Below are 23,223 nucleotides of genomic sequence, written 5' to 3' on the forward strand. Positions count from 1 at the left end.
GGGCTGGCGGCGGCGTGCATGAGCGGCGGGTGCGCGCGTACAAGCGGCGGTAGCGCGGACAGCGGCGGTAGCGCGGAAGGTACGGATTTCTTCGTCCCTGGTTTTTTAGGGGGGAAAAAAGGGACGGAGAAATTCGTACCGCGGGGGTTTAAGTGGTTAAGTAAATGTACTGACTGACAAGCTGACACCTGCAGACTCTCTACTAATCAGGTTAATTTAACGATTGAGGATGAAGTGTTTTCTGTTTCCTCTAGAACAGGGGCGTACCTAGAAATCTCCGGGCCCCACCTGCAAAAAATCCCCCCCCAGACCTGCTCAGGGACTTTTGGGGGCAGGAGGGGTCGCAGCATAAGAGGAGAGTGTAGCAGATCGGTGGGGAGGGGGGAAATTCCCCCCCCCCCTCACCTCGGGCTCTGCTCTTGCAAACATTGGTGGCAGCAGGCGGCGGTGGCGGCAGGATGATACATTACCTCCTTCTCGCTGGAGGACTTCCGTTCTCTAAGAGCAACTTCCTGTTTACACAGGAAGTTTTAAGAAGCTCTTAGAATGGAAGTCCTCCAGCCGAGGAGGTAATGTATCATCCTGCCGCCGCTGCTGCTGCCTGCCCGCTGCCACCAATGATTTCAGGAGGGGGAGCACTAAGAGGAGAGCCCGAGGTGAGGGAGGGGGGGGGGTAATTTCCCCCCTCCCCACCGATCTGCCACACTCTCCTTATGCTGCGACCCCTCCTGCCCCCAAAAGTCCCTGAGCGCGCCCTATGCCCCCCCCCCTGACAGCAGGGGTCGCATCCCCTATTGGTACGCCAGTGCTCTAGAACAGAAGAGGATGATTTATTATCCACTCAGACCAAATATCAAAAATGACATGATTTCTATTGCAGAAGAGACTGTAATTTTAAATGCTATTTACGACAGTGGGCAAAGGTGCAGGAGGTTTCTATCCAGGATCAGATTTATAAAGGCCTTGAATCCCCTGTTTCCAGAACATTTCCTGTTCATAAAGCTCTCAATCAGATAATCTATGAACGGTGGAAGGAACCGGAAAAAAGATTTGCTATTCCAAAATCTTTTAGATTTCCTTTTGAAGAGGAGGAAGTTGAGAAATGGAAAATTCCGAGATTAGAAGCGGCTTTATTGCAACATTCTAAGGATGCTGATCTTTCATTTGAGGACACGGGGCCACTAAAAGACCCGCTAGACCAGGGGTAGGGAACCTATGGCTTGGGAGCCATGTGGCTCTTTTGATGGCCAAGTCTGGCTCACATACAAATCAGTAGGGTTTGATTCACTAAATTACACTAATCAAGCAGTGCAGCTTAGTATGGCAGCGCAAGTAAAATTTTCAAAGTAGGCACGCTACTGCTGTACCATGCATTACTAACAGTCACGCTACCCCAAAACGAACAGCTGCTTCAATTGTCCCACTCTGGACACTGTCTGGTCCAGTGACTTAGTAGGACGAGATCCCCACACTTTGATTGGCCCAATAGGCTGCCTGTCACTTGACAGGCAGCCTATTGAGCCAAAGTGCAGGGATCTTGTCCTACAAAGTGAATCAACCCCCAAGTCAGCTAGCTAATTGTACAAGCTGTTGGTCAGTATTTCTCCTGTCTGGCTCTGAGGTAAATTGCTGATGTTGCTGAAACCCAAGAGAAGCTGAAGATGTGTCTGATGCTTCCGCTGTCGGGCGGATCAACTGTATACACTTCACCAGGGCAGCAGGGACAGCCCTCTGATGCGCATGCGCACTGTCCCAGTTTGAAACCTATTGTATGGCTCTCACGGAATTAAATTTTAAAATGTGGTGTTTATGGCTCTCTCAGCTACAAAGGTTCCTGATCCCTGCGCTAGACAAAAAGGTGGAAGTTAGTTGTAAAAGTGTGTGTGTACTACAGGAGTTAATTGCAGTAGGCACTCCTCAGGAACAGCTTTTAGAAGCTATCCCAATCATTACTACAGCAATGGCTTTTATTGCTGACGCAGCGGTTGAGTCTCTAAGGGCGTCAGCCAAAGCAGCTGCTTTAATTAACTCTATTCGTAGAGCAATCTGGCTTAAAACTTGGGCAGGTGATATAACCTCAAAAAGCAGGTTATGTTCTATGCAGTTTGAGGGAAAGATTTGGAAACTGTTCTTTCCAGGTCCACTGACAGAAAATTAGTTTCCAGATAAAAGAAGGAAGCTTCAGGCCAGAAAATTATTTCAGGGCAGAGGTTCTTCCCAAACGAGAGGTAGAGGCCAAACAAATTGAAGGGGTGCTTTCCTCAGAGGTAGAGGAAGGGGTAGTAGACCTAGTTCTAAAACCACTACTCCTGGAATCAAACTGACAATCAGAATCAAGTGGGAGGAAGGTCATCCAAGTTCCTTCAACAGTGGCAGGAAATTTCCCAGAGCTCGTTCATACTCAGAATAATACAATGGGGTTATCGCCTAGAGTTCAGAAGTCCTCCTCCCACCAAGTTTTACCTCACAAAAGCTCCAAAAGATGTAGTAAAAGCAAATGCTCTGAGACAGACTGTTATAAAGTTACTGGACCAAGATGTGATTCGACACGTTCCTTTCGAAGAAAGGGTAGGGATTTTACTCCCACATTTTTGTTGTGCTCAAACCGTCGGGAAAGATTTGGTTGATTATCAATTTGTGTCAGTTAAATTTGTTTCTAGGAGAGAAGTTGAAAATTGAAAGTGTGTGTACTCGGTAAGAAATATTTTATTTCCTCAAGCCTGGTTGGCAACAGTCGATTTACAAGATGCTTGCTAGCACATACCAATTCATTACCAACACCAGAAATTCCTACGTTTGCGTTGGAGTTCAGAAACGTCGTTTGCCATTACCAATTTCAGGCACTTCCTTTTGGCTTGGCAGCCTGTCCATTTGAGAAGGATAAGTCGTCCCTTATCTGGACGACTTCCTTGTGTTGGCATAATCCGCTCAGGAATTAGAGAGGGATCCAAGTTCCTGTCTTCAGCTGCTACAATCTCTGGGGTGGAAAATAAGTTGGGAAAAATCCAACTTGGTTCCATCTCAGAGGACTATTTTTCTCTGCTATATACTGGATACAGTAAACAGAAACCTAGTCCTTCCGCAAGAAAAAATAGGCAGTCAGAGGTCTCAAGGGAAATCATGTCCCTATTGGGGTCTATGTCTTCCTCAATACCGGCAGCCCAATGGGCCCAATACCACTCCCGGGTATTACAACAGTGGTTCCTACAAAGTGGGGGAAGAAATCGCCACTGCCACTTGTGGGACAAGAAAAGGTGTCTTGATATGGAAACCAAACAATCCCTCCACTGGTGGCTGGATCCACTAAATTTATCCCAGGGGCGTGCTAGATGCAGGAGTCTGTGCTCCGGGTGACCACGGACGCAAGCGCATGGGGGTGGGGGGCCCACGTCCAGAAATGTCAAGTACAGGGAGAGTGGTCAGTCCATGAAGGAAAGGTCTTCAAACTTCAGAGAGCTATCTGTGGTAAGAGAAGCTCTGTTGGCCCTGGGGAGTCGGGTCCAGGGCCGTCATGTAAATATACTTTCAGACAACATGGTCAGTTTCCTACTTAAAAAGGCAGGGGGGTACCAGTGTGCCAGACCTACTGTGTCTGTCATTGGAGATAATGGAGTGGGGGGAAAACACCTGAAATCCCTTTCAGCTACACACATAAAGGGCTCACTAAACAGAGTAGCAGACAAACTCAGCAGGAGTCCTATTCTGGAAGCAGAATGGGAATTAACCTCCCTGGCGTTCTATTAAGATCGCCAGGGCGGCTGCGGGAGGGTTTTTTTTTTTAAATAAAAAAAACTGTTTCATGCAGCCAACTGAAAGTTGGCTGGCTGCATGAAAGCCCACTAGAGGGCGCTCCGGAAGCGTCATTCTGATCGCCTCCGGCGACCAGAATAAACAAGGAAGGCCGCAATGAGCAGCCTTCCTTGTTTTGCTTACATCGTCGCCATAGCGACGAGTGGAGTGACGTCATGGACGTCAGCTGACGTCAGCCGCCTCCGATCCAGCCCTTAGCGCTGGCCGGAACTTTTGTTCTGGCTGCGCAGGGCTCGGGCGGCTGGGGGGGACCCTCTTTCGCCGCTGCTCGCGGCGGATCGCCGCAGAGCGGCAGCGATCAGGCAGCACACGCGGCTGGCAAAGTGCCAGCTGCGTGTGCTGCTTTTTATTTCACAAAAATCAGCCCAGCAGGGCCTGAGTGGCGACCTCCGGCGGTGATGGACGTATATATTCGTCCATACTGCCAAGGAGGTTAAATCCGGCTCCTCTCGGAGGAAGGGGTTGCCAGGTCGGGACCTCTTTGCGTTCCCAGGGAATGAAAAATTCCAGACTTCTGTTTGCTACACGCATCTTCTCCGGTTCACAGGGTAGATGTTCTGCATGTCAGTTGGGTAAGGTCTGGTTTATGCCTTCCCACCATTCAATCTGCTAACAAGAGTGGTCAGGAAAATCCAGCTGGAGAGAGCCACGGTAGTTTTGATCACCCCTTGGTGGCCAAAACGATCATGGTTTCCGATAGTCAGATCTCTGGCCCTACAGGATCCATTTCTGCTACCAGAGAGGAAGGATTTGCTGTCCCAGAAGGGAATCCTTCATCCAGATCCATGAAGTCTAAAACTGACAGCGTGGATCCTGAAAAGCAGTTACTGATTAACCAAGGCTTTTCTGATAGTGATAAATACACTTAAGAGTAGGAAGGAAATCGCAAATAAAATTTATAGGAAGGTCTGGAAAACCTTTAATAGCTGGAAATCAAAGGAGATTTCGATGTCAGATAACTCTTTGACAGTAATCTTAGCCTTTTTACAAGATGAAGACATGCAACTGTCTGTAAGCACCTTAAAAGTTCAGGTTGCTGCTTTGTCAGTATTTTTGGATGTACGTTTAGCTAAAGAACCGTACATCAAAGCATTTCTGAAAGCCGTATCCAAGTCTAGACCTGTCCCGATCAGACCCTTTCCTCCATGGGATCGGTCACAGGAGCCCTAGTCGTCAGACCACAAAATGCCTTCCAAACGGTGCCAGTGCACGGATCGTGCAAACTCTGGTCGCAGTCAATGCATAGGAACCGTTGGGAATTGGCCGCAGACAAACCAGAAGGGAGCCTGTGAGGTACGGTAATTACAACTTTACACACTATTTCAGGGTATCTGCCACCACCTCTGTTTTCTGAGACAGGGGAACTCACTAACTGGCTATTTCTCGACCTGCAAATAAAATGGTTAAAACACACTGTATTCTGTCTAGCCAACAACAAACAATAGTAGCGTCTCGTCAGACCTGGGATCGGTTTCTGTGTATGCTGAATAGGGTAGCTAGAACAACTGACGATAGCGTCAGTTTATTGAAAGCAATATAAATAATATATAGACAATTATTAAAATCAACAATTAAAACAGTAATAGCCAGGATGAAATAAAAAGGAGAAAATACTTAGGGTTTGTGGAAATATGTCCATTCTGGGAAAACTTGTAGAGCTCCTTTTGTTCAGTTCAGCAAAGTTTAAAATCCAAGCAATATGGAAAATGTCCTTTGTTCAGTTTTTAGACAAGATGGCCGCTGGCCATGTGTCCTCTGGCTAGCACCAGACAGCTCTGTACAGATGGAATGTGGAGGACTGAGGGAAGAGCCCCTCGCATATGCTTTTGATGAAACTGGTTTGGGGGTGTGGCAATGCCGGCCCCTCTGAATTACCAACCAATGGCAATTCATTTCCTCTGAGAGATTTTAGGTTTTAAACTTACAAACTGCCGTAACCCACAAACGATATACGTCATATTCAGGTGGATAACAGATTCATACTTGTCAGAAAATACAGATTAATATGACATCATACATGGCTAGTGCAACGGACCCAGTTCTTGAGAAGGGTCATACCTCAATAACCGGACGGACTATCACAATGAATTTCATATCAGCACGATGGCCAGATTTTACCGAATAAGACTATATGAATTTCATAGCTGTGCGATATTCGGTTTTCGTATACCGACAGGAAATCATACCACCGAGGCTTTCAGATTGGCCATTCATCGGTGCCAAGAAGTCTGGGGGGAAAGTAGGTTTGGAGTAGCCCCCTGCTGGGGAGGGAAGCCTTCTCTGAATAGAGTCCCCAGCTGGTGACTAGAGAGGTAATGAAAGATAAACATTCTAAGCTAATGAACACATCAAAAGACATCCTGCATCTAAGTCAGGGGCAGAGGAGAAAAACGTGTACTTTAAAAAAAAAAAACAGGAATGTCCATTCTGATTCCTGTAATGGCTGCACAAATTTAGCCAGACAGCGATCAGAAATTGGACTGCGTGGCTCCTTCCAATTCGCCCGCGTTTCTCATGGCTGTTCCGTGACAGGATCTTTCATTGGTTTTACAAGAACTAGTGAAAGAACCGTTTGAACCGTTGGACAAAGTTCCACTCAGTTTCTTGACTCTGAAAGTAGCCTTTTTACTGGCCATCACCACAGCAAGGAGAGTGGGTGATTTGCAGGCATTGTCAGTAAAAGATCCATACGTGACTATACTTCCAGATAAGATTATCTTCAGACCTGACCCTTCTTGCATACCTAAAGTCAATACAAAGTTCCACAGGACTCAAGACATTATCGTTCCCTCATTTTGTGAAAAAGCTACCTCTGATAAAGAGAGAACATTTCATTTATTAGAAGTCAGGAGAGCAATTATGATTTATTTGCAAAGAACTAGTGACTGGAGAAAGTCAAATAGTTTACTTTTTGTTTATGGGACACAGGAAAGGACTACAGGTGACCAAATGTAGTATTTCCAGATGGATTAGACAAGTTATTGTACAGTGTGATCAGAATGCAGGCAAAGAAATACCTAGTCAGGTGAAAGCTGATTCTACCAGGGCCTTGTCTACCTCTTGGGCAGAAAGGGCAGGAGCGTCAATCGAACAAATGTGTAGAACAGCAACATGGTCTGATCCATCTACATTTATCAAGCACTACTGCATCGACCTATCAAGTCAGGATGTGTCGTTTGGAAGGAAAGTGCTACAAGCTGTGGTCCCTCCCTAAGAGTGAAATAAAATGCTATTTTATTTTCTCTTTACATGTGCTCTGTGGTCTCTCAACCTGTCGGCCGTCCTGGAGGACGCCTGGAGAAAATCCCAGTTAGACTTACCGGTAATCGGATTTCTAGGAGTCCTCCAGGACCGCTTTCTCTATTCCCTCCCTTTCTCTTGGAGGGGGACCTCTGGTTTGAGCAACCACTAAACTATTGAGGTGTGCGCACCGAAGGTGGTACTGTGATAAACTGTAGTGTCGGGTGGAGCGCACGTATGTAAGGGCCTGTACACACTGCTGCGCTTGCGTTGCGTTTTAAAAACTCATGCGTTTTTAAAAATGCAAGGTCTTTTGAAAAATGAAAATCGTGATGACTTGTACACACTGGTGCGATGCGTTTTTAAAAAAACGCAAACGCAGTGCCTGCTGCGCTTTTTTAAGCGCAGCGCATGAAAAACGCATTAAAAACGCATGCGCTTGCGTTTTTGCCTGCGTTTTTCAGAAGTCAGTATCCCAGAAGACTCTGCAATCTCCTGATTCCTGTTGAAATGTCAACTAGAAAAAAAACAAAGGATTCTTTAGCCAATCGGCAATTACAAGAAAAACGCAAACGCACAAAAAACGCAGGCAAAAGCGCATGCGTTTTTAAAACTACAGGCACTTTAAAAACGTATGCGCTTGCGTTTTTGCCTGCGTTTTTCAGTGTGTACAGGCCCTAAGGTGGCCAATTGGGTATGCAAATTTATAAACTGTCTGTTTCCATAGTTTGAGGAACTGGTGTACTCTCAACCTGTTGGCCGTCCTGGAGGACTCCTAGAAATCCCGATTACTGGTAAGTCTAACTCAGATTTTTTTTTTTTTTAATGTAAAGCATTTGCCTAGCACCAGGTGCATTTCTAGACAGTCACACTAGGCTGGTGCCTTGAGTACAATCTATTGGGCAGGGCATAGCCTGCATTTTTATTGCAGAGTTGCTGCTGTTTACATGTTGAATTCAGCAGGATAGAGGTAGGTGGGGTGGGGGGAAGCTGCTTTACCCCCTGCATAAGCAGTTTAGGAAACTGTGCTATCTTTCTCTTCAATATGACAAACTGCATGTGGTGTGGTTATGAGCATTTTATTCATAGCTGTGTCCTTGCTGTGTTTTCCCCCTAGCCTGTTTCGTAGCTCTCACTTACCGTATTTTTCTTTCCAATGATCTTTCCATATATTGACTTGTATTTACCTTTCAGCTGTGCTAAACATGTCTTGTCTGATCTGTCTTATCTTGTACAGACTGCAACTATCTGCATTCCTTCATGTATACAGCTCAAGTGCAAATGTTTTAGCAGCACAGCTAGAGTTCATTGGGCCCTCATATGTAGGCACTTTAAAGTATTTTAAACAATGCCACTTACCCCTACCCTATGGAGATGGGTTACTTGGGCAATTTACATTCTCGTGCAATCAACGTTTTCATGTGCACTGAAACAGAGGATGGAGAACCCCAAAGTTAATGGTGACTACATTCAGTACCTCCTGGGCCCCCTATGCTGTCTGCATAGCAGTTTATACATTCTCTACTTCCTGATTAGCAGGGCGTAGAGTATAAGCGGTTATGCGGGAAGGGAGCAGAGTTGCCACAGTTGGCCGCTGTGTTTACGCTGCAAAGCAGGTGGCCCCAGGATAGCTTCTCCCTCTCCCCCCCCCCCCCCCCTCCCATCAATCACTGTGCCCGAGCCTCACCTGGCCTGCCCCTATAAATGGGGGCTGTGCCTATCAAACATCTACAGTGTAATCTGAGGTCTTAAATGAACTTTGCTGCACCCTTTTTATGTTGAGAAATGGGGCTGGAGTTTGGCCAAAACACTTGGTACTGAAAACTGGCAAAAGTCACAAATGAAATGCTTAAACCTAGATCAAACCAGTACAAGCTCTGCAGTTGCAAATTATTCTCCAGATGGCACCCGTATTGCACAGAACTTAATTCATGGAATTGGACACTATCTCTGCTCTGGCAGAAGTGTAATAAGGCTAGAGGCACTTTTACTGGATAAACTGTGAAATGATTAAACCCTTCTGGAAAAAAAGTTCCACAGTTCTGTGAAACAGAAACTTCCATTACAATTCTGGATCATCTGTCAACAGTGAAAGGTGTCCATATATCTAGCAATGTATGGGCAGATCTCTCTCTGATCAGATTGATCAGAGATCTGTTGGCTGCCCATACACTACATGCTGAGTCAATTTCCAAATGAAATCTCTTGGGAATCGGCCTCATGGTCCCTGCATGTGCCACCACCACCGCCCCCTTTCCTAAATGTTAAGGTGCCCATGCATTGAAATCTGTCTGGCCATAATGAGTGTCCAACTGCTCCTTCTTCCACACTTGCCTTTGTCGTGACATCACATGCGCGGCAGTGCTGTACATGGCAGCCACATTGGATGTGAATATGCATTAAACGTGTGATTTTAATGTTTTCTGATATCACATGCCATTACTGCTGCACACCCAGTTGACCACATTGGGCTGAAATTTTCCAGCTTGCTTGATCTATTTTAACCCAATTTGGCCTGAAAAAAGTCTATAGGACATGCCTGTTAAGGCATTTGATGAAATTATCAAATTGGATGGTCCTCTGCAAAATTGCTACATGATTGGCCACCTTAATTTGACAAGTTATTTTTTAATTCTAAATGCAAGAAACTTGGGGACTTATTAACTTAACCTTTCTCAAGTTTTCACACGTGTTTGTATTTCACAATTCTTCTTACAGCAAATCTGAAGTGTATATTAAAGAAAAAAAATAGATAAAAATGCTTGCCTAAGTTTGAGGGAAGCCTCTGGTGTCTTCTCTGATCCTTCCTCAGTCTAACAGATTGTCTGAGGAATGAAGATCGGGCCCAACTCTAAAGCTGCATATTTGCCGCCCAACGGGTCCTGCAATGTCCCCACAACGGTAGTCAGCAATGCTTCTTCCTTTTGGCAGGTGCGCGCTATAATCCGGTTTCTCTCCTTACAGGAAATGCTTTTGTAAAGTACAGGTCCTTTTTCAAAAAATTAGCATATTGTGATTAAGTTAATTTCTGTAATGTACTGATAAACCTTAGACTTTCATATATTTTAGATTCATTACACACAACTTAAGTAGTTCAAGCCTTTTATTGTTTTAATATTGATTTGGCATACAGCTCATGAAAACCCAAAATTCCTATCTCAAAAAATTAGCATATCATGAAAAGGTTCTCTAAATGAGCTATTAACCTAATTATCTGAATCAACTAACTCTAAACACCTGCAAAAGATTCCAGAGGCTTATAAAAACTCCCAGCCTGGTTCATTACTCAAAACTGCAATCATGGGTGAGGCCTGGGGCACACCAGAGGAGTTTTTCTGAGCGTTTTGAGTTTTTAAATCTGCTGCTAATGTTACCCTATGTGTCTGCACACTGGAGCAAAGAGGTTTCAAAAGCTCTTCCCAATGTATGGCTATGGGGTTTTTTACAAAACCTCATCGCTCCAGTGTGCACAGACACATAGGATAACATTAGCAGCAGATTTAAAAACTCAAAACGCTCAGAAAAACTCTGGTGTGCCCAAGGCCTGAGACTGATGACCTGACTGCTGTCCAGAAGGCCATGGACACCCTCAAGCAAGAGGGTAAGACACAGAAATTTCTGAACTAATAGGCTTTTCCCAGAGTGCTGTATCAAGGCACCTCAGTGGGAAGTCTGGGAAGGAAAAAGTGTGGCAGAAAACGCTGCACAACGAGAAGAGGTGACCGGACCCTGAGGAAGATTGTGGTGAAGGACCGATTCCAGACCTTGGGGGACCTGCTGAAACGGTGGACTGAGTCTGGAGTAGAAACATCCAGAGCCACAATGTACAGGCGTGTGCAGGAAATGGGCTACAGGTGCCGCATTCCACAGGTCAAGCCACTTTTGAACCAAAACAGCGGCAGAAGCGCCTGACCTGGGCTACAGAGAAGCAGCACTGGACTGTTGCTCAGTGGTCCAAAGTACTTTTTTCAGATGAAAGCAACTTTTGCATGTCATTGGAAATGCCAAAATGCTTGAAGTCCAGTACCCACAGTCAGTAATGGTCTGGGGTGCTCTGTCAGCTGTTGGTGTTGGTCCACTGTGTTTTATCAAGGGCAGGGTCAATGCAGCTAGCTATCAGATTTTGGAGCACTTCATGCTTCCATCTGCTGAAAAACTTTATGGAGATTTAATTTTTCAGCATGACCTGGCACCTGCTCAGTGCCAAAACCACTACTGTGCTCAATTGGCCTGCCAACTCTCCTGACTTGAACCCCATAGAGAATCTGTGGGATATTGTGAAGAGAAAGTTGAGACGCAAGAGCTTAAAGAGACACTGAAACGAGACTAAATCTCGCTTCAGGTCTTATATATAGCAGGGGCACGTGTGCCCCTGCTAAAACGCCGCTATCCCGCGGCTTAACGGGGGTCCCTTCACCCCCAACCCACCCCCCGCAAAAGTTGGTCGTAAAATGGTCGTAGGGAAAACTCTTCCTGGAGGCAGGGCTAACGGCTGCAGCCCTGCCTCCCAGCGCGTCTATCAGACGCGCATCGCTGCCTCTCCCCCGCCCCTCTCAGTGAAGGAAGACTGAGGGGCGGGGGAGAGGCGGAGATACGAGTCTGACAGACGCGCATGGGGCAGGGCTGCGGCGGTTAGCCCTGCCCCAACCAGGAAGCGCTCCCCCGCTGCACGGAGGGGGTTTGGGGGGACAGGGACCCCCGTTAAGCCGCGCTATAGCGGCGTTTTAGCAGGGGCACGCATGCCCCTGCTAGCTATGAGGTCTGAAGCGAGATCTATTCTCGCTTCAGACTCTCTTTAAGGCTGCTATCGAAGCATCCTGGGCCTCCATAACACCTGAGCAGTGCCACAGGCTGATTGCCTCCATGCTACGCCGCATTGAAGCAGTCAATTCTGCAAAAGGATTCCCGACCAAGTATTGAGTGCATAACTGAACATAATTGAAGGTTGACTTTTGTTTTAAAAACACTTTTCTATTATTGGTAGGATGAAATTTGCTAAAAACAAAGGCTTGAACTACTTCAGTTGTGTAATGAATCTAAAATATATAAGTCTAATGTTTATTGTACATTGCAGAAAATGAACTTTATCACAATATGCTAATTTTTTGAGAAGGACCTGTAGATTTGGTTTGATTTTTCACAGCCTCCATAGTTAATGAAAGGTTACATCCTATACAATAAAACGCAAGTGTCCCTGTGTCAGTGCTTTCCGCTACTGCGCATGTCAAGTACTGATAGCCATTGGGACAGGACAAAGGGCGGGCCGGCCGAGCGGACTTGTGCGGGAGCGTGCGCACTGACTGGCGGCGTGAAGAGACATAGAGCCCGTTTTTAAACTGGCTTGGGTCAACTAGTAATAGATCTATCTCAATTTTTAGTTCTCACATTGGAGTGGTTTGCCTTTTCTGCATGCCCTTCTGTAGAATGGTTGTATCCAGTACTGCCAACTTGGGGATTGGGTTGAGATCCCTCCTGGCATTGAAGTGTCAGGGTTTTAAATTACCGGTAGAAACTATTTGCCCACATAAAACCAAAGCGGACTAAGTATACAAGTTAGGTGGGCAAGCAGGTCTAAAGCCCAATCTACACGATAGAATTCTTTGTGCAATTTGATTAAGATTCTATTTTTAATCTGATTCCACATGTCCGATCGGGATTCGATTTGCCATTTCAAAACAATGGCAAATCGAATTGAATCCCGATCAGACATGTCTGATTTAATCAGATTGAAAATACTCTTAATCCAATCGTGTCGTGTAGATATGGGGCTTAAAGTTTTTTCCACCATTCTGCTGTGAAGGCAAAATAAATGCCTGAGATTCAGGGCCTCTTGCATCATGCTACAAAGCATAAGATGGTATATATTTGTACATGCATTTTGTTTGGGGTCGCCTATTTAGTTGCATCTACAGAATGACCAAATGTATGAACTGGGTTTTTTCCCAAGTTAGTGTGCATGTGTGTACGCCTCATGATCCTGCTCTAAGTGCTCACTATTTTTCCCATGCAGCAGTATACATGACCACACCGACTCACACTGCTTCTTGAAGATGCTCCAGGGCAACTTAAAGGAAACAATGTACGAGTGGCCAAAGAAGAAATCAAATGGAGCAATGGTGAAGAAATCTGAAACCGTTCTCAAGCTGAATCAATGTGCTTACATTAATGGTAAGTCCTCGTTTATGTCTATAGTCTGACAAAATCTTTGCCTATAAGTTTGTCAATATTTTATGGGACTTGACACACTTTGACTAGGGATGGTCAATGAGACTCCATTCTGAGTTGATGCAGGATTATGTAAATTTTGTATGCATATTAATGCAGCCTGAAAATGGACCAATCAGATCTCCCTTTGGGACACAAATATTCTTAAGATATCCCTACAAACAGGGTTTTTTTTTTGGGGGGGGTTTTTTTTTTGGTATGAGGTGCTTTGCAGATTTTGAGGGGAGTGGAGTTTGCAAAGTAACTATTAGAACTGTGGGCTTAAGGGCTTAAAGGTAGTTCACATGATGGTGTGTTCTTGTCCATTTTTATAAAGGTGGGGGGAGTAGTTTATATACTTTCCACAGTGACTGTGTATGATGAAGGTGACTGTTTACGGGGAGTGGATTAGCAATGGGGTTCCGCTGTCTGTATAGGGTTTGTGTATGAGTGAGAGTATGCTAAAGGCTGTGTCCGGCTTATGACTGGCTGTGTTTTTAGCTGTTACAGATATTTTAAACTGTACTGTGATGTGCATGCAGGATTTTTTTTCCCGCTCCTCAATACTTCCTTGCAATTTGTATTTCAGCCACAGGAAGTGAGCGCTAGAGAGCCTCCTTAGTATTTGCTTCCAAAACTTGCATTACAGCACATCAACTCAAGTTTATACAAAGCCTGTTTTTAGCGTTGCTGTCCAATGCAATCATCTGTTCACACCGCAACCAAAACACAGGCTGCCAATGTGAAACCGGCCTGATTATGGGCTGAGGTGGTCATTATCTGCCTCCTCAGCAGACTGTAATCGAGTGCACAAGTCTTAAGTGAAGGTGGTGAATGGGTGTAATTATGCCTGATGCCAATTGTGTGCAGTCTGATGGTAATCGTGGATGATGGTAACTGTTTGAGGATGGGAGTTTCCACTCACTCACTGACGAATTGTTTTGAGGATGGGGTTGTACTGACACTAAACGCACCAAGGTGGTGACAAAATATCTGTACTTGCCATGTTGGGGTCATGATATCTGATCTGGTTATGTGAGACATGGCTGCACATACATAGCAAGTAGTTTTTGTATGGGTCATGTTGCATTTGAATAAACTAAATGGGTTATCTATAGGTGTACCCGATCTATGTTCAATGCATAAAACTTTTTTTGGGGACCCCTGCCATAGAGCCTTCCCGATCCTTGGTCTGTCCTGTCATTTGTGTGCCCTTCGCAGTTGAAAGTGAGACTGGCTGGGTCTTGGGTACTCTGACGCAAGCACTTCTGAAGGCTGCCCAAGAAGTACCAATCAGGTTGAATAACTCTGAGGTAGGGCACTGGAATGACTGAAACAGACCCATGAAAGTTTTATGGTAGCCAGAACCTTCCATCTACTTGGGTATGTGCTTAACCTTGGTAATTTAAGTGGCATGGCCATAAATACAAATTCAGTGATTAATAAAAAACACGGACAACAAGACTTGGATTTTAAATGGCCGTAGGCTATATTTATTGCGGTTTAAATAAATAATTTAATTGTTTATTAACGGGTAAACCAATATAAATAGTAATAAAACATTCATAAACCAATGTATCAATTGATACTTAATCAAACCATAAAGTCTTTATACCAGAGTAAATGTTCATTCAAAGTCCAAAGAGCAGCTAGCCCACCCACAATCGTGGGCGACTATAACCGCCAATAAAGTCAATCCGCCTACGACATAAATAGAAGAGAAAGAGGGATGGGGGGGGGGGGTGCTTCCAGCTTGCTTGACTGAAGACTGAGGAGAAAGGTCAGAGCATCACAGGTTTGAGGTAAACCCCTCTGTAATTGGCTAGCAGAAATTGGCTCCAACAGCCAGCTGCCAATCAAATGAGAGAGACCCCTTCACCTCTGCTCAGCAACCCAGTTCTCCTCACAGCTCCTAGGACCGCCCAGCATCTGTAAGAGATGAAAAGACACAGCAGCATCAAAAGGAAAGTGTACATGTCATTATATAGCCTTATACAAACTATATACCCATACTACCAAATGAAGTAACCTTCCCTGAACTGTCCCACCACCAAATTACCACGAGGCCTGCGTTCCATGCTCTCACTATGGCCTTACAGAAGTGAGTTTCCTCAGTTCAGAGAATCATTGTGGGGTTAAACTAAACATAAAATAAGGTTTATGCAATTTTATGCCAATTTATACTACAAAAGCTACTTCTGTGGCTTTTTAGTGGTCCATTTTCAAGCTGTATAAACTTGTAAACAACATTTCCATAAGCCGGTTATTATCCTCTTATTGACAATCCCTACTCACCAGGTCATTCCACTAATATCCTTCCAGGCCACATTAGAAAATCATTGTGGGCTTAGAGGGAACTTTTAAAGAGAACCAGAGATTAAGCACACTCGTATTTTACCATATATATCAATGGGAACATGACAGTAAACCTCTACTCTGCTGTTTCTTTCTTTCTTTTTTTTTTTTTTTTTCTTCCCTTCACTGCTTGGGTTGCCTGTTTTCAGCTCTAAGAATCCCAGACTAAGCATTCAGTCTAGGTTTTCCCCATAATGATTATAGCAGTCGGTCTTCTGTGATGTCTTTTCAAGCCCAAGCCTGCCCCCTCCTGGTTCTGACTTCATGCTATGTATACTCGTAGCAGGAAAGCAGAGCCATATATGGGCACCATAAAGGTATTAAAGGCAGGATAGCCTGGCAACTGGTATTACTTTTAAGAAGCATGCTGGCCTCCATATCACTCGTGTCCTTTTTTAAAATGGGGAAACTCTCTTAAGGCCTGGAACCCACTACAAAACGCTAGCGCTAATTGCAATCGCTAGCATTTTGTATGAGCGGTTTGTAAGCGACTTCATGAGCTTTTTGGGAGTAATTTTAAAAAGTGTAATTTGCCAGCGGTTGTGTAGTGATTAGCGATTAGCGTTTTTAATTCTGATTGGTCCTTTCAATTTTTCATTTTGTTAGTGTGCAGTAATGTAAAAAACCCTTGCAAAATCGCTCTGTGTAGGTTTTGACGAGCAATTATGCCAGCGTTTATATACTTTACATTGCAGAAACGCTAACTCTCTAATGCTCAAATGCTGCATGTCCTGGGTTGTGCGATTTTCGTAATCTCAATCGCTCCAGTGGAATTTGGCCTATCCATTAACATCAGCTGAGCGTTTAGGGAAATAGCTAGTGGTTTGAATCGCTCCCTAAAAGCTCAGAAAATCGCTCTAATGGGTTCTAGTGTTAAATCAGATGGCGCCGTGAGCAGGCGCCTCGGTCACATCTGCTCCCGGCATTGCACAGATTAGGGTAGTTTAGTGTATATTAGCGTATATGTAGATAGTTAGTCTAGTGCAGTCTATTTTTTTTTTGTTTTTTTTGTTTTTTTTTGTTTTAGTGTACGTTGTAGTTATAGCTCACAGTATTCAGTGCCAGTATAGCGGAGGGTGTTAGAGCGGAGGACAGCGGTCCTGGGCTTCCCGCTCCGACTCTCAATCACCTGCCACGGATCCATCTCACCTGCGTCCGGGATTCACTCAGCCTGCCACCGCCGGCCCCTCGCTTCAGCTTCTCTGGTCGTCCCAGGGCCTCTGCACCACTGCGCCTGGCTCCCACGTGGCTCCATCGGCCCGATCAGCTCCTTCACATCCACGGGTCTCCACAGCGCTCCTCCGGAACCACTCTGCCTTCCACCGCTGTCTCCTCCGGGGCCCTCGCTCCAGCAGTCCTCCAGCCGCTCAGCTTCCTCCTGCCGCAGGAGGGCCTCTGCATACCTGCACCTGGCTCCCACGTGGCTCCTCCGGCCCGCTCAGCTCTCTGCGGCCACCGCTGACTCCTCCAGGGCCCTCGCTCCAGCAGCCCTCTAGCCGCTTAGATTCCTTCTTGCCGCTTGGGGGTCTCTGCGTCTGGGGTCCACGTGGTCCCTCCAGCCTGCATCAGCTCAGCTCCAGCACATCTGTGGGTGGTCCCCAACGGCTCCTCTGGCCCGCTGTGGGCTCTGCTACATCTCCTCAGCCGGCTCATCTGCGACGGGATCCCTGTGCAGCTCCGACCCTCTCTGCATCCATCCACCATACTGCTCAGTCGCGGCCTCCTGGAACGCAAGGTCAGCCACCTGGTACCTCTGGGCCTGCTCCACATCAGCTTGCTGAACCCCGACCCCCGAACAACGCCACACTGAGCATCATACCTTATATACCTCCTACTTGTGCCAGCTCACTCATGCTGCTATGGACCGCATGCTTATGGCTGGGTGCTGCTTTATCCTGCTTACTGCCTGTGCTGCTCATTGATTGATTTGCTTCTCTGCTATGGACTGTGCTGTGTATGGACTGTGTGCTATCCTGCTCTGTTTGGACTGTGTGCTGCTCAGAGACTGTCCAGCTCTGCTCAGAGACTGTCCAGCTCTGCTCAGAGACTGTCCAGCTCTGCTCAGGGACTGTGCTGCATGCGATCTGCGTACGGTGTCAAGCCCCTTGCTGGCCACTCCCTACTCCTCTGCTCTGCTTAGGGACTGTGCTGCACTGTGCAGGGACGGGGCTGCCTACGTACCGCGCACAGTCTGGGCGCTGCGCGTCCGTCCATACCCCTTGTTGACCACTTCACTCCATGGCAACCCGGTACTCTGTCCCCTTGTCCAGGGAGGCGATACTGGAATGGGAACTCATATCCCAGTGCGACCCATCATCAGGACCTCCACTGTGGGACCTAGTCTGTGCCCACTTTGAACAGCTGACTGGCGGTGCCAACGCCCTTCCAAGGAAAATTCAACACGGGGGGGGCACGGGTGAGACTCAAAAGGAAGGGGCTTCGATCTCCTATCCCGGCCATCCTCCTGGTGAACGTATGCTCCCTTCCAAACAAAGTGGATGAACTACGCCTACTGCTCGACAGCAAACCCTCCATCGCCAAAAACACTCCGGTCCTCTGCTTCACTGAAACCTGGTTGAACGACAATGTACCGGACAACTCGCTCCACGTGCCAGACTATGACCTCTTCCGTGCGGACCGCGATCAGTACCTTTCAGGGAAAAAAGGGGAGGCGGCATATGCTTCTACATAAACTCCGCTTGGTGCACTAGCACACTAACTCTGAGCAAGATCTGCACACCAGACTTGGAGCTCCTAGCCATAAACTGCAGGCCACAGTATGCACCCAGGGAATTCTCCTCATTTGCCCTCTTCGGAGTCTACATCCCCCCCCCCCCCGATGCAAACACCGCCAGTGCCCTTCAAACACTCAGCGACACCATCTCCCGGTTGGAAACTGCACTCCCAGAAGCCCTCTTCATTTTCCTGGGAGACTTTAATAATGCAAATCTGCGAAAGGAGCTGCCCCGGTATAAGCCGCACATCACGTGCCCCACCAGGAATCACAACACGCTAGACCATTGCTACACTGTCCTAAAGAACGCTTACAAAGCTGCTCAGGGCGCTGCCCTAGGGAACTCTGACCACAACCTTATCCACCTGATCCCTTCCTACAGAAGGGTCCTCGAAGCCTACCACCAGGACTGTCAGGAAATGGTCGGAGAAGGCAAAGCTTGAGCTACAGGCATGTTTCGACTGTACCGACTGGTCGGCCCTGGAGGCACCAACCCTGGAGGAGTGGACAGACAATGTCGCCTCCTATATCAGCTTCTGTGAGGAATCGTGCATCCCAACCAAATCCTTCAAGCTCTTCCCAAACAAGCCTTGGTTCAACAGTAAACTACACCGCCTGCGGAAACTCAAGGAGGAGGCGCACAAGTCCGGCACCCCAGAAGAGTTCAGGGCAGCTAGGAACTCCCTAAACTGAGAACTAATGGCTTCAAAAAGGGCCTACTCTGACAAACTGGGTCTTAGTCTCCAGTCCAACAACCCACGGGAGGTGTGGAAAGGCTTTAGGGCAGTGACTAACTTCAAAGCACCTGCACATCACGCGACCGCCAGCACCCAACTGGCGGCGGAGCTCAACGAGTTCTACTGCAGATTCGAGCACCAACCCGGGCAGCACAGCTCCCCCACACCTATACTAAAGGAGGCTCCTTCCGTCCCAATCCTACCGCTGGGCCACAATCCCCCTGCGCCAGTCGTCATTCAGGAAGCAGAAGTACGGAGTCTGCTTCAAAGGATTAATCCCAGTAAGGCCTCTGGTCCAGACGGAGTCATCGGCCTGTCTGAGATCCTGTGCAGACCAACTAGCCCCCGCCCTGACCCCCATCTTCAACAGGTCCCTAGCAAAAGGAAACGTACCATCCTGCCTCAAAAGATCTCTGATTATCCCAGTTCCCAAAAAGCCAGGGAATCCAGATCTCAACAACTTCAGGCCTGTAGCCCTTACGCCTGTCATTGCGAAGATCCTCGAACGCGTCGTTCTCACCCTCCGGAAGCGCTCCGACACCCTCCTTGACCCACACCAATTCGCGTATAGGGCAAACAGATCTGTGGAGAATGCCATAAATGTCAGTTTGGCTTGCATCAGAGCACCTCGATAAACCGGACTCTTACGCCAGGATCCTGTTCCTGGATTTTAGCTCCGCTTTCAATACCATCTGCCCGGTCATCCTGCTCGACAATCTCAGGCAGCTAGGAGTAGATCCCATTCTGCGTGCATGGGTCAGGGACTTACTCTCCAACAGAACACAGCGAGTTAAGCTTGGCAACTGCTTCTCCCACGAAAGAACCACAAATGTAGGCGCTCCGCAAGGGTGCGTGCTGTCTCCTCTACTCTTTTCGCTGTATACGAATACTGCACCACCTCTGCGGACTCTGTGAAGGTCATTAAATTCGCAGACGACACAACTATCATAGGCCTTATTGACAACAAAGGGGAGCACACCTACCGTAGCGAGATCGAGAGGATTAGCAGCTGGTTCAGGGAGAACAAGCTCGTTCTCAATGCAACAAACTGTGGAGCGCTCTATAGACTTCAGGAAGCACCCCCCTGTGCTCTCCCCTGTCCTCATCGAAGATACTGCGGTCTCCAGTGTGTCCGATTACTTGGCACAACCATAACCAGGAACCTTAGGTGGGAGCAAGACACTTCCAAGATGCAGAAGGCCCAGCAGAGGCTATTCTTCTTGCGTCAACTAAAGAGATTCGGCATGCCGCACGAACTGTTGACCAGCTTCTATACTGCTACCACGGAATCCATACTCTGTTCCTCTGTCATAGTATGGTACACAGGAGCATCCGCCAAGGACAAGCACAAACTCCAAAAGGTGATTGACACTGCAGAGAAAATCATAGGTTCACCCTTGCCTCCACTAGACCTCCTCCACATGGCGAGACTCGGGTCGAGGGCTTCCAAGATCTCTGGCGACCCCCTCCCACCCGGGGAATCGCCACTTCGAGCTCATGCCAACAGGCCGACTTTACAGGACCATCTACGCCAGAACCACCCGGCGCAGGAACATTGTTCCCTCAAGCTGTTCTCCACCTGAACTCTATCACCTAGCCAGCACCCCGATCTCTGAACTATCTCCACTCTGGGCAGTACTGGGCCACACTAGCTGCTAGTGTTCCCTAGTATCTGACAGAGCTCCCATGAATATTCACCAGTATCTGCATGTCGCTAGACCTGTCTCATTGTAATTCCTGTTTGTTCTTGTTCTGTCTGTCATGTAAAGCTGCCATGTGTACCAAAACCAATTCCGGGTACAACTGCCGTACTTGGCGAATAAACTTGATTCTGATTCTAGCCCTCAGGCTGGATGCAAACCTAAGTCGAAGGAAGGTCAGCATACCACAGAGCCCGCCTGGTCCATCCAGTCTTTCCAGCACTGTCCCCTTTAAGTTATTTGACCTGCTTTTTGGTTTAAAGGACTACTGTAGGGGGGGTCGGGGGAAAATGAGTTGAACTTACCCGGGGCTTCTAATGGTCCCCCGCAGACATCCTGTGCCCGCGCAACCACTCACCGATGCTCCAGCCCCGCCTCCGGTTCACTTCTGCAATTTCAGACTTTAAAGTCTGAAAACCATTGCGCCTGCGTTACCGTGTCCTCGCTCCCACTGATATCACCAGGTGCGGACTGCGCAGGCCCAGTATGGTCTGATTGCGCAGTATGCTCCTGGTGACAGTGGGAGCAAGGACACAGCAACGCAGGCGCAGTGGTTTTCAGACTTTGAAGTCTGAAATTGCAGAAGTGAACCAGAGGTGGGGCTGGAGCATCGGTGAGTGGTTGCGCGGGCACAGGATGTCTGCGGGGGACCATTAGAAGCCCCGTGTAAGTTGAACTCATTTTTCCCTGATCCCCCTACAGTATCCCTTTAATAAAGTGATGTCGCTACTAAGGGCTGGTGCACACCAAGAGTGCTTCTGAAACTCTGAGGGTGTTCCTACAGCAGTGTTGTGATTTTTCTAAAATCGCAAATGTGCTGCATGCAGCATTTTTGGAGCGGTTTAGCTTGAATGAATGAGCAAAAACTCTCATTCATACAAAAATATCTAAAAAAAAAAAAAAAAGCTTAATAAAATCGCTATCGCAAATGGCTAGCCTCTAGCGCTTGCAGTAGCAATTTTGGTGTGCTCTAGCCCTTATCTATTGTCCTGAAGACAACAGGTTTCTTGTATGCACAAATTCTAATTTGTTCATATTTAATGTGGCTGCTAATGCTATCTCTGTTCTCCCTGTGCACTCTTGCAACAATGTACAATATCATTCAGATAAAGGCAATGCATGTCAACATGTTTTGCAAAAATACGGCCATCTTCAAAGTGTTAAACATTTTTCAAGCGCTATAAAAACTTATGTTAATCTCCCATTTACAAGTAGCTGAACTTCTTTATAGTTTACAACTATGCTATGACTGTACTGTTGCGTAATTCTTAACGCTACTGATACTGAAGGGTTTGTTCAAGGTAAGAATATTGATTATGTAGGCATCTGTATATGATCTGACTAGGAGACTCCCTATGTATAAGCCAATCACTTGTAGTTTCGTTAAAGGACTTGAACCTTCGTTTTATCAACTGCTTCATGTTATAAATCATAAACTGGTTTATTTTTCTGGTATGTTTACATGCTCATAACAATTTTTGACTTCAGCACATACCAAAGATGTAAATACAATATTCTCTCTCTGGCAAAGTTTAAGTATGGTATCAGACTTTTTTTTTTTTCTCCTTTTTACTTCAGACTTGCTTTAACCTAACGCCATTGGGTGGTGGGAGGGTGGCACTGCCTAACGTTTGGTGCAAAGTCCTGGAGGCGGATTAGCAGGCAATGCATGTGCGTGTATCCTGCTGTGATTCAAAGCAGGGTGGGGGGGGTGGAGATCCGTGAACAGCCTGCCAGCTGCGATTGAAGCTGGCAGGCTGTTAGACAAAAAGCAATTTATGTGTGCAGTGCTGTACAAGGGACACTCAACAGTCTCTCTGATGGCCTCACAATCTAATTGCATGTAGGCTGATGCTGATGTACAGTATGTGTAGTGTAGGGACAATTTTAGGGAGGAAGGGAGGGGGATTTATGATTTATTATTATTATTATTCTTATTCGCAATCAGACCTCCAAAAGACAGCTGTATTAGTCAAATGAATCTGGTCTCCTTTTCTTCTCACGAAGTTGTATGGCTGAGCAATTAACTGATAAAGCTGCAGAGTGCTAAATTGTAAAAATGGCCTGGTCACTAGGGGGGTATAAACCTGTGGTCCTGAAGAGGTTAATGCTAGGTACACACCATACAATTTTTCTGGCAGATTTACCTGACCGATCATTTCCAGCATGTCCGATCTGAATTTCAACTTCCCTTTTTTTTTTTTTTTTTTTTTTTTTAATCAAAAAAATAATAAAAAAAATTGAAATTCAGATCGGACATGCTGGAAATGATCTGGCAGTTAAATCTGCCATAAACTCTATATGGTAACTACCTGCCATCTCTAGCAATGGCCAAATATTGCCAAGGGGTGGCTGCAGTGATTGTATTTGCCATCAATGTTGATTTATAACCTAATTATACATCTAATGTATGTACATAAAAGTAAAAATGCCAAATGGAGTC

General features: G+C 46.5%; 1 protein-coding gene across 1 annotated transcript in view; it reads left to right on the plus strand.

The window, feature by feature from the left end:
• The window catches only part of CDO1 (cysteine dioxygenase type 1), a 75,368-nt gene that overhangs the window by 33,305 nt on the left and 18,840 nt on the right, over window positions 1–23,223 (plus strand). The window contains exon 3 of the mRNA XM_068271674.1: window positions 13,061–13,218. Within this exon, the coding sequence (XP_068127775.1) occupies window positions 13,061–13,218 (158 nt within the window). The remainder of the gene's footprint in view (window positions 1–13,060; window positions 13,219–23,223) is intronic.

The sequence above is a fragment of the Hyperolius riggenbachi genome, chromosome 1, assembly GCF_040937935.1.
Source record: "Hyperolius riggenbachi isolate aHypRig1 chromosome 1, aHypRig1.pri, whole genome shotgun sequence".
In the NCBI taxonomy this organism is placed as follows: Eukaryota; Metazoa; Chordata; class Amphibia; order Anura; family Hyperoliidae; genus Hyperolius; species Hyperolius riggenbachi.